Below are 12,089 nucleotides of genomic sequence, written 5' to 3'. Positions count from 1 at the left end.
CACAGAAGTAGAAACGGAAGGGAGGGAGTCAGGATGTATATTTTATTGTATCTCATTATTCAGCCATTAGCTCTCTTCTTTCTAGGGAAATGCCATGCTTAAACGAAAATATCCTCGCTACACCAAGATATCAATTTAATTAAGTTGCATCAGATCTGTGATTTCTGTAGAGGCGTTAAACACATAATCTAATTGTTCCCATTAAAACGTTTCTTACAATGAAATGAAATCCTTTTTTTTCCACCTTACAATAACCCAAGTTCCTCCAAACCATTAGAGACAGATGTCTGTGGGGCAGACACAAACATTTTTTTTTCATTTGTAGGAGGGTTAAAAAAAACAGCTGCTTGTAATGCTTCCCCATAACCATGCAAATCCAGCACCAACTTACTGCTAAATTGAATTACTAATGTAAAGATCAATGGAGTCTTTTTTTAAATTCGATTTGTGTTTTTGCATTTCAATTGGTCTATATGGGAGTCTTCACTGTTCTGAGTCTGTGTGGCGGCGCTGTGTGAAGGGTTAAGGCGTAGATCAGCTGCTCTCATGGCTATGTGCGCGTACACGCACACACTCCCATGCTTGCCCATTTGATGTTGGAATACCCCAGAGACTTCCCTCCGCCTCCTCCTCCCACTCTGAGGCACTCCTCTCCCCCTCAAATCCCTCCCCTCTTATTTTCTCCAATCACTCCCTCTCTTTCCTCAAGGACCTCCCAAGCCTCTTTTGTCCCGCCTCCTACCTCATCCTCCCGCTATCCACGCTCTTCTCCCCCCCTCTCCATCTCCTTCGTCCAGCCCTCCTCGGTTTCTCCACCTCTTTCTCAAAGTAAACAGGACAGAAGCAGAAGCATCACTTTGCCTGTCTGCACACGTCAGATTTTACACATACACACACAAGATCCATCCGATCCATCCTATGTGTGTGTTAGCAGCCGTGCTGGTAGTGTGTCGTGCGTGCATGTGTGTGTCTGCGCAGGCATCCCTTCGTCTGTGTCCACTGAAGTAGTAACTCTGAGTGCTCATCGCGGCCGCTCGAGAAGGGAGGGGACAAGAAGTGAGGACAGAGTGAGAGGTGAGAGGACAGACTCCGTCTCTATGAGTAAGGGGTCCCGTGTCCACATGCTGTGCTCCATGGCCAACTCCGGCTGTGTGCTGCTGTCCGGGTCCGGGATGTTACCCCACTCTCTGCAATGCCCGCCTGCTTTCCTCTATCTGCCCCAGGTAAGAGCCCCCCCCCCCTTTGAATGCACCCTCCCCTTTACTCTATCATCCTGTTACCTCTGTATCCTGTTGTCGGTCTTACTCCTCTTCTTCCACTCGGTTTCTCCTCCATCCATCAACTCCATCTTCCTGCATCTACACCCACTTGACAAACATGTACCCACGCTTTTAAATCAGTGTTCATTTCTATTTGCAGACCATTCCCACGTGTGCCAGCTTAAGCAGCGTCTGCATTGTCGTCACATCCCTCATGTAACTTGTTGGGAACTTCTTTCCTTCTCCACGCCACATGTGCACAGTCTCAGTGGCGTTGAGTTGATGAACACATGAACACACAACCCTGTGTGTGTGCGTGTGCGCGTCCCTGCGTGCGTGCGCTCCTTGGGCAGCAGAACAGGGACAGATGTCTACTCAATGAAACAACAGAAGCAAATGACCACTGAGAGGCTCTGTGTCTCTATTAATGGTGCCTTGTTTCTATTCTGTAAAAGGACTCAATTGACATGGCTTCGGTCAAATTTCATCATGCGTGTGTGTGTGTGTGCCTGCTTTTACTACTGGCAGCATGTAAAGTGGCAGGAGGTCCCTCTTTTTCTGTAGCGTGTTATTGCAGCCGTATAAAACATGATAAGACTGGTGAGAGCTGCCATGTAGAATATTAGCGGGCTGCCACGTCCAGACTCCAAGTAGCTGCCATACATCACCTTTACAGGGCGGCCCAGACCCACCCGCCTGCTGGTATTGCGCGCACGCACACGCGCGCGCACACACACACAATGCACAAGCTGGGATCCACACACACTCTGTGCAGCAACACAAACACCAGGAGCAGTCTGTTAGCTGCTTGCAGTGTGTGTATGTCTGTCTTTTGGCTTACAATGCTTACACATTGCTTACAAACACACGCGCATAGAGCTTATCATATAACGCAAAGTGGTACTGATTTGTTCCTTCACTTCAATGGATGCTTTTTCACGCGTAGACTGCTGAAAAGTGTTTTAGAAGAAAATGAATACGTGGTTGTGTCTTTGAGACGTAAGTGTGTGCCTTTGAGAGCTTCTCTTTCCACTGTGACTTTCCCCTCAGACTGCTTCGGTGTCGGTGTTTGTTTTTCCTCTAACTTTGTCTCTCTTCCTCCGACCTCCCAGTGCTGTGAGGCTTTCTGTTGCATCGTCAGCCACATGTAGCTAGATCATGAACAACTCCAGGGCCACGCTCTGCAGAGCCGTTTTCTCCACTGCCATGGCTCTCTGATGTCTCATTTTTGTAGTGGGTGAGCAGGCGTGCATTGAGCTTCATTCCTCAGTCAACATTCATTGCGAAATATGGAGAATTCTTTGGCGAAGATTAGCAACTATTTTATCATCTGATCTTCCATTTTGTGTTATAGAGTATAGGAAAACCTTCAATGCACGTTGACACAGGTCAGCGCACTAGGACAGGATTCCGCATTTGTGTCTGTGGTGCGGCCTGGTCCCAAATGTCCCGGACCGGGGGCCGCTGCACTACAACATATCACAGGTCAAAAAGTGACCAAGTAGCATTCAGACAAAGTTATCACTAACTTACAGTAACATTGTATGCAATATTCCACCTTCTCACCCTCCCCGTCCCCGTCACAGTGCTCCGTCCAACCATGTATTTGTGTTTACGGAACTGATGGTTTAATCGAAAGAAATCCTTGAATCCTAGATTGTTCAAGGATTTCTTCTTACAAAATAAGATGTAACTACAAGCAACGTTTGAAAACCTCAGTCACATTTGGTAGAGACCTGGAGTCTTCTACATAGCAGTCTAGAATGTAGCTCTGTGTGTGTGTAGTGGAGATGCAGATGATCAGGAACAATGAAGAGACAGAGATGTTACCCAACCCCCCCCCACACACACACTCACTCACTCACTCACTCATCTCCTCCGCCCCTGTACATCTGATTTCCATTCTCTTTCTCTCTCTTCTTCCATTGGCCTCTTGGTCTGGTTTTCTCACTTTTTTCCAAGATGCTGCCTTGAAAAAAAAAAAGGAGGCAAAGAAAGAAAAAAGGTCTTTCCGAGTCAACAGCATGTACAGAATGTGCTTGTGCAAGCTCTTCTGGTCTCCCTGGGGAGGGAGGAGGCAAGAATCTTTACCAAGGCTCACCCAATAGTAAAACACTTCCTGTCTACTGGTTGTGATGCAACGAACGGGAGAATAACCCCCCCCACTGCTGGCTTCAGTTTCCTCTCCTTTAGTTTCCTCCCGTGCACCACTTGTTTGTGTGCTCGCTGCTTATCTGTAGTATATGTATTGTATTACTCAGATTCTTATACTTTACATCACTTATGTATTACATATGCGTGTGTGTGTGTGTGTGTGTATATATATATACACACAAATTTATGTAAAACAATATTGAACACATTTATTACATTTAATTTTAAGTTATGAACCTGAAAGAGTTGAAAAAAATAGGATGTAGTAAATTAAATCAACTTATTAGAATCACAAAAGGCTACCCTTTACAATTTAATAAGGAAAGATTTATTAAAACACAACAAACATTTTATATTCTACAGCAAAATTCACAATTCGATAACTCCTCTTTTTGTTATTTAAACATTTCAGAACACTCGTACAGCGAATGGATAATGTAGGTAATAAACTGCGGCAGGGGTAGTGATCTTCATCAGTATTATCATTATGCCCTAATCTCTAACACATGTCCCATTTTTTAAAACATATCTTTAAAGGCCTTTTTTTCTCACAATCTTACCCACTCATCCCTATGTTCACACATCAGTCATAGCCTGATGTAAACAACATTTCACTTCAACCCAAAGTTCCCAAAAGAAAACCTTTGACTCCAACATGTCAATGGTCACACATTTGTTCTGGATGTCAATGGAGAGGTGCACATCACCCAAAAACGCCTAGTTTAATGAACTGAATACTGAGTAATAAGTTATAATGTCCAACAGTAAAAATGTGCCAATAAAAAGTGCCAATAACTGCAGTTCGTCACACAGCCACTTTTAAAAACAATTCAATTTCCAGTGGACCTCTCCATGTTAAATTGGCCCAATAGATAGAAATTCAAATGCGTACATTACTATACTAAAAAACTTATTTTTCCCTTTTTGTGTTTTTTTCCCTGTGTATTGGGTGACTTTTTATAATCTAATAATCCATTTAAATTATATTGAGGCAAAAAGTTATGTATAATCAGACTGTACAATGTCACAAACTACAAGCTGTCTGTTTGCATTACAAACCAATTGAAATACCAGACGGCAAACTAACCTAAACCACGAGGCAGGCTAATACGTAAAACAGCACAAACGTATCCGAGACTCTATCACGCAGTACATTGGCTCATGAATGTGGCTGATGAATAGCGTTAACCAGCGAGATGAACGTGAGTCGACATTTGAAAACCGGCGCAACAGCTCAAAAAAGAGAGCCTGAGGTGAGTGGATCGATCAAAAATATCGTTCAACCCAGTTATTAACATGACTACTTTCTTTACATTTACTATATTTTCTGTAAATGCATGACACTAGAGGTTTAATGCAGTTGTTCCAATATGGCAAATAGTTCAGTGTAATTTGAAACAATGCTTATTTTTAAGTGAAATGAATGAATGAAAATAATTTTGACATTTCTTAAAAATAAACTAAGAGTTAAAATAATTAGACCTAGTTAACAGATTATATAAAGCATTTATAACTAGTTACATCTTTTAAACTTTGGTTGCTAAATTGAATAAAAATGTTCTATACAGTCATGTGAACGCACAGAGAGAAATCCATAGCTAAATTAAACACAAAATTGTAAATGAGTGATACTGAATAAATCTCACTAGCACTCATTCACCCGCGTCTCTGTGTGTTCAGAAGCTACGTGATGAAATAATTAATAGAGTGTAAGCACCTGGGTAAGCAGTCAATACTTTTCAATTTCAGTCAATGATTGAAATGTTTTATATAATACTGATGAATAATCAAACACATTAAACCATCAAACTGTTTATTTAACTGTAGTTCCGCTACACGACAACATGCTCATGCTGATATCATCCACTTCCTGTACTGCAGCAGTTTTGCTGCTGCATTTAGCTTTTAGATGAGGGCACTCACCTGTACACAAGCCTGACACACACACACACACACACACACACACACACACACACACACACACACACACACACACACACACACACACACACCTACACACACACACACAGATGTTGCTTGTGCACTACTGTATGTAAGCTATACGCACTTTCTGATCTGTTTGAACCAGCGGCTTCTTTGCATATCCTTTTCTAGATAGAAATAAAGCTAATGAGTTAAGCAGCAGCTGAGGGAGGAAACAGAGGAGACATGCAGCAACCAAGACATTAAGGAAGACATTAATGTGGAGACGGCAACAACATGACATGAGGCTGAGTGCAGTCAACCAATACCGCACAAATACATACAATATACTGTAGATATGCTGTTTGTATGTATGTTTAGTTTTGGTGAATCAAAATTAATTAACTTGATGCTTGATTAACATATTTTATTGTATTTATTTCAGGCTGTTTTCTTTTATTGCGGCTTCATTACTAACCCCTAACCGTCAAAGAGAACTTGACATCACGTTGTGTCCGAACCACTAGGGTACAAGCGGAGGGAGAGAGATATTTTTGACTTTTCAAAAACCTTTATTTTACATTAAAAAAAATCAATAGACAATATAACAGATTTATAATAAAATGTATCACCACCTTGCGCCCCTTCTCCACACTGTCCACGAAAATTAGGAGAGAGAGAGAGAGAGAGAGAGAGAGCTCATTTTAAATCGTCACAGCCAATGGAATCAAGCTAGACCTACGTGGGAAAGATCACCAGCTTCCTTAGCCAGTGAGAAAAGACAACGTGTAGAGCGGTGATGACACACATGTCTGATGAGCATTTATCATCTGCAAACCCGCAGGAATAATGGATTTTTTGTTGAAAAGGCCAAAGGGGAGGAGCATGTATTATTGTGTGCCAGGTCTTTGTTTTCCCATAACTAAGAAATGTTAAAGAAATCTCTGTAAAAAGGAGGGAATGCGTTTGTTGTTTTGCATCTCGGTTCCTTTTCCCAGCAGACAGCGTTCGATCGATAGGTGCGAAAAATGCAATGGAAAAAGTGTGTTCAGTTCTGGCGAAATTTGCATATGATGTGTTTGGAGCATGTCCAAAGACACAAATGGTTGGTTTAATATGGGAAATTTTACGGGCCCACTGCAGTGCTTTTATTCAAAGGTTAATTATTACATTTTATGATGTCCTCCTCCCTTTTATTCCACTGATATACATACATTACATTACATGTTATTTAGCTGACGCTATTATCCAAAGCGACTTACATTGCATTATAACTCATGCATTACATTTTTGCCTGGGGAGCAATTAGGGGTTGGGTGTCTTGCTCAGGGACACTTCGACATGGCACATGGGGCAGCCGGGAATCGAACCACCAACATTGTGGCCCCCAGCGCACTGCACTACTCCATGCGCCACCATACTGACTTGAGTCCAAATGTAACAAATTGCTTCTAATCTAATGGGCTCTATAAAATGTTTCATGTACACAACTACCTTTTTACGACAGTAAACAGTGGAATTGTTAATCTTTTCTCCCACCCTGATATTAGTTAGTAGCATTGCAGACCTTCAGTCATGGACACTACCAGGTCTGAGTTGCTGTTAAAGTTTATTCCACTCCCGACAGATGTACAGGCTCAAAATAAACTAAATGCAGGTTCACTTATGTATTTACATACACATGGTTTAGCCAATGACTTGTAGCCAAGTCACAACCACCGACCTGCTGGTCAAGACATATGTTCATTCATTTTTACCTCAACCAAACAAGTAAGTAAACACAGCCTGAATGTTTCTCTACACATATAATAATCCAGGCAGAAGTTACATTATAGCTGATCACCCCAAAAGGAAATTGTTTCAAAATGAATACATTATTATGTCCTAATGTCTTCCTGTCTGCCTGCATCTCTTCCATCCTCTCCCTTGGCCCTAAATGTCGTTGTGAAGCCTCGTTAAGCTCATCTGCTCTGAGCCCAAGTTCACATTCAGCATCTCTCATTTGTTCACCTGTTTTAAACACACTCACAAACACGTGCATGTCTTCCACCGACACTGCATTCTCCCTCTCATTAGCTTTCCTTACCAATGTCCCAATTTATGAAACAAGAACAGTGTAATTGGACGAAGCAGAGGCCTTTTTCTTCTCTCTTTGCCACTCCTTTACTTTATTATGTGCTATACTTTCATTCCAGATTTCCTTGTCCCTTTGTTCTTTTCCCCCTTCTCCACGTCTTCCTCTCTTTTGTCTTTATTCCTTCTCTTTCGGATGAATAAATCTACATTACACCATGAAAATGATAAACGGAAGGCAAGTTGTGGAAGTTAGGATTGCAGGGCTAAATACGCAATGAAGTCACGTCTGGTATTCCTGTTATAAAAAAGTAACACGGTCAAAGCTATAAACAACTGACAGGTGGGCTACAAGTAATCCACAGTCAAATGAATTATTTTCTCTCTTTTTGTCACTAAGCCAGTGGTTCCTAAACCGTTTTGGTCAGGATATAGGACAGGATATATATCACTTCACTTCCACCTAATAGTGTTATTTGTTTTTGTAAAAATATTTTCAGGTAAATTTACTTCAAATATACAAATTGAAGTTGATGCAAAAGCGTATATATTACCACATTAAACAGGACGCTTTTCAAACTCATGTTAAATAAGTATTCAAGAACATAAAAGTGCAAACGACACATACCTCCCCACCTCACAGGGCTTGTTCATGTGACCGGGGGAGGGGGGTTTCCAAGGTCTTTTTAATTTAGTGGCCTTCATGCTTACAGCTGCCAGAATCTGAAGACACAACACACTGGGGTCTCCCATCCTTAATATGTTCCACATCGGCCCCCAATGTTTGTGCTTGGTAAGAATTGCAGCAACATAAATTACAAGCATACAATGTTAAAGGCAAAAATGCATAATTTATTGTACTTGCAGAGTGTAACCATGGTGCACATTTATATTTTACAAATTTACATCAAATCATTTAAATACCAATTGTAATCTTTGTCTTCTGCATCATTAGCACTGTGCACAAAGCCCAGCGTGTCATTTTCATTGTACGCAAGCTGAATTGATCTTTGTGTTGTGGCTGTATGGTTCCCTCATTTGCTTCATTGTTATTAATTAGCAGCTGCCGTGACACGTTTTTAGAAAATAGTGTAATCCTTTGTTGACTTAAGCAAAGGATAAAAAAACTACTGTATTAGAAAGAGCTGCTGTGACACAGAGGAACACAATCAGAGGGGAATAAAGCTAAGATATCAGTTTGTAACGAGTATTGAGAGCAAGAGGGGAGAATGAGAGGGGGGGGGGTCACACCAGGTATGGTGTTCACTAAAGGTCTCTGACAAGCCGGGCGGCAGTACAGTTAAAGGTTATCCATACAAGCCAGGTCGTTACTGCGGCTCTGATGTGACGGCGTACAGTAGTTTAGTTTTGGTGAATCAACCACAAGAGCCCTGATGTCATTAGTCTAAGGTTACACACTTGTGGTACAAGTCCTAAGGCTTTGTTAACCATTGTGATAGAATATGCTGGGTTATTACCCCCAGTGTTTACCCCTGGACCCAGTCAGCTGACTGTGAGTGAGTGAGTGAGTGTGTGAGAGAGAATGAAAGCTAGACTTTTACAAAGTACATCTATGTACACAGCAGTGTTCATTTTGGCTACTTGTTTCATCTTTTCATGAATGTGAGGAACTAAACTGTCATCATTTTTACTTTAGAGCAGATATCTTTAACGTTTTTTAGGCCAAGGCCCCCCAAACTGATGGCAAGATGGAGCAGGAACCCCCTACTAAGTAAATTGCATAAAATTGTGTTTATATTACAGGACGGATGGAGGTTGTTAGGCAGAGGGTCAAATCAGCCTGATTTAATGTGTATTTAAAGACAATTCTGAAGACATTTAAATTTGTGGGAAAAAACGTAAACAATTAAGAAAACATTTTTTATATATCTTTTTTTAAACCAAAACTCTTGCGAACCCCCCAGCTGTACCTCCGTGGACCCCCGATTTAAGATCTCTGCTTTAGAGACAATTTTTAGACACACACACACACACACACACACATAAAGCATGTCCCTGTTCTACCTGGCCCTCCCCTATTAGAATTGATTGTGGTCATTAATAAATGAACAAAGAATAAATTGAATCACTAAAGAAAGACAAATATTGATGTTAATTGACAGCTTTTCCTTAGAAGCCGATGTTATTATGTGACAATTAGGAATTTAGATGACTGCTAAACGGGCCTCATTGCTAGCTATAGCTACTACTTCTGCTGTGTGTGTGTGTGTGTACAGGATACTGCAATATAGACTGGTTCAAGTACAGAGAATGTGATTGAGCAGGAAAGTGTGTGTACGTATATGTGTGTGTGTGCTCATGTGTGTGTATAATATGAGCCCAATGGTCACTGCAAAGCAGGGTTTGTGGGACATAAATGTTCAACTCAGCACTTTAGCCACATGAAATCGACATCAAATCCTTGACGGTGGCAACTCTGCAGCAGCCACCTCCGTGATCTGGCAACCACATGACACTCGCCTATCGATCGTCATGCTCAAGCATTATGAGACGATCACTGAACACTTTAAGACATCTTTCACATCTTTCACTTGTGATTATTTTCACAAGCCGCGGGCCTTTTTGGGGCCTTTATCATATTCAATTTTTTTTTAAATTTGGCATGGATATCCGGACTGTTAAAAAATGTGATGTTTTTGGGTCTCACGTTTTGGGTATAAAGAAATATCTTTTAAAAGAGACCACGCTAGGCCGGTTTCCGCCCCCGATGTCCGATCAACTTGAAAGTTGGCACACAGGTCCTCTTCGGCATGCTCTACAAAAAAAGTCAATCATGGTATGCAAATCCACCTAACTAGATTTTCCGCCATTTTGAATTTTGTGAAAAACACATTTTTGGCCAAACGCTGAGTTTGATTGTCACAAAACCGTCGGTGGATCATTATTGGGTCAATGTGCCCTTGATATTTCAGAATGGTACTGATAACTCATTGTTTTGATGAGATATGGGTTAATTAACTTTGCAAGGGGTGTGGCTTAATCTGTCAGATTTCTAACTTCCAAATGATTTGGCCTGCCCTAACCAAAATTATAGCATGTGTAAACATTGAAGCCCTAAAGACACACTAATATTTTTATAATTTTTGAAGAATAGGGGGCGCTTTAATTAATGGTTGAAAATCTTCCTTTTTTCATGATTTCTTACAGTTGTAAAAGACCGAACTCCTCCCAGGGATTAAACCAGATTTTTTTTTTTTTTCAAAATTGCGCAGTGTGATCCTGAGACCTTAGGCTCTAAAAATGCATTTTGCCGGAAGAATTTCCAAACTATGTGTGTAGGGAGCATTTTTAGAAAACCACCATTTGCCACGAACGTTGAAGTTGTTATAACTCGACCATATTTTATTTAATCGGCTCCATATTTCTCAATTAGCATTAACTTATCACCCTTTAAACATCCATATGATCATTTCTGACCTGTCTTATGGTTTTAAGAAGATATTATGGTTAATGAACTTTGCAAGGGGTGTGGCTTAATCTGGCAAGATTTATAACTTCCAAATGACTTGGCCTCACCAAAATTGCAGGATGTGTAAACATTGAATTGAATTTTTTCAGAATTTTTGAAGATTAGGGGGTGCTGCATTTAATCATTAAAGATGTGCCATTTTGGCATATTTTCATAATTTCTTACAGTTGTAAACGACCGAACTCCTCCCAGGGATTAAACCCGATTCTTTTCAAATCCATGCAGTGTGCTCTTAAGACCCTGGCCTCTAAAAGTTGCATTTTGCCGGAAGAAATATTAAACTATGTGCGTAGGGCGCAGATTTAAAAAAACACCTTTTAAAAGATATCGAAGTAAGTTGGGTCATGTATGGTATTTTGAGAGGCTTTTATTTTGGGATGGAACATCAGAATGTCCTGGTTATCCATAAGTGTCACCTTGGGTGATGTGTACTCTCTGCCTGAAGTGGAATGGACATGAAAGTGTTGATTGTTTCCTTTTAAATCTAATTTGAAAATGACAAAATAGTCTGGTGATTGAGATATTGAAGGAAATTAGCTCTTATATGGTATTTTGAGAGGCTTTAATTTTGGACTGGTACGTCAGAATGTCTTGTTATACTGTATTTATCTCTTACATGGAATAGGTCCAATATAAAAAGTGAAATGGTGCCAGCACCTCAATAATTCCATGTTCATGAACATCTGACCATAGCACCGTCTTCCACATTTTTGCAGTGTCTCCCACACGACTGGTGTTAAACTCCAAACTGTATTTCTTATGCAGCTCATCTAGAGTTACATTGGCCTCTTGATTGCTGCTCTATTAAAGACATCACAATCTACTCTGAAAGAATGTCACGTTTGATGATGTTCATGATAGACTAAATGAAAACTTAAATCGTGGCAAAGAAGAAAAGAGAACAAATCGAACAGTGGTTTCAACTCGAGACATACATCATCTAAACTGCTCCATATTTCTCAATTCTCATGACATCCTTACCCTCTATACATCCATATTATAATCCAAGCCTGGTGGAAACATGAACTAACACCACTGACTGGCCAACGCCGCAGGCGTCCTCGACCGCATTTCTAACCATCTGGCCAGTGCCCCATCGTGCAAGGAGTAGCGAGGACCCGTCCAATCTTATTTTTAAGATTCTAGTTTGTCTATGAAATTGGAATAATAATAGTTCTGTACTAACAACG

At 40.8% G+C, this 12,089-nt stretch overlaps 1 protein-coding gene across 4 annotated transcripts in view; it reads left to right on the top strand.

The window, feature by feature from the left end:
* Positions 1-822: 822 nt before the first annotated feature.
* Positions 823-12,089, top strand: part of rbfox3a (RNA binding fox-1 homolog 3a) — a 141,388-nt gene continuing 130,121 nt past the window's right edge. For all 4 annotated transcript variants that reach the window (XR_005119864.2, XR_005119862.2, XM_037463950.2 and 1 more), the window contains exon 1: positions 823-1,223. Coding sequence is in view for 2 of the 4 variants with exons in the window: in XM_037463950.2 (XP_037319847.1) it covers positions 1,098-1,223 (126 nt within the window). In the remaining 2 variants the exon portion in view is untranslated. The remainder of the gene's footprint in view (positions 1,224-12,089) is intronic.

This window comes from Pungitius pungitius, chromosome 21, assembly GCF_949316345.1.
Source record: "Pungitius pungitius chromosome 21, fPunPun2.1, whole genome shotgun sequence".
NCBI classification, from domain to species: domain Eukaryota; kingdom Metazoa; phylum Chordata; class Actinopteri; order Perciformes; family Gasterosteidae; genus Pungitius; species Pungitius pungitius.
Note: the sequence above shows the minus strand (reverse complement) of the source record. Positions and strands in the feature narration are given on the sequence as shown.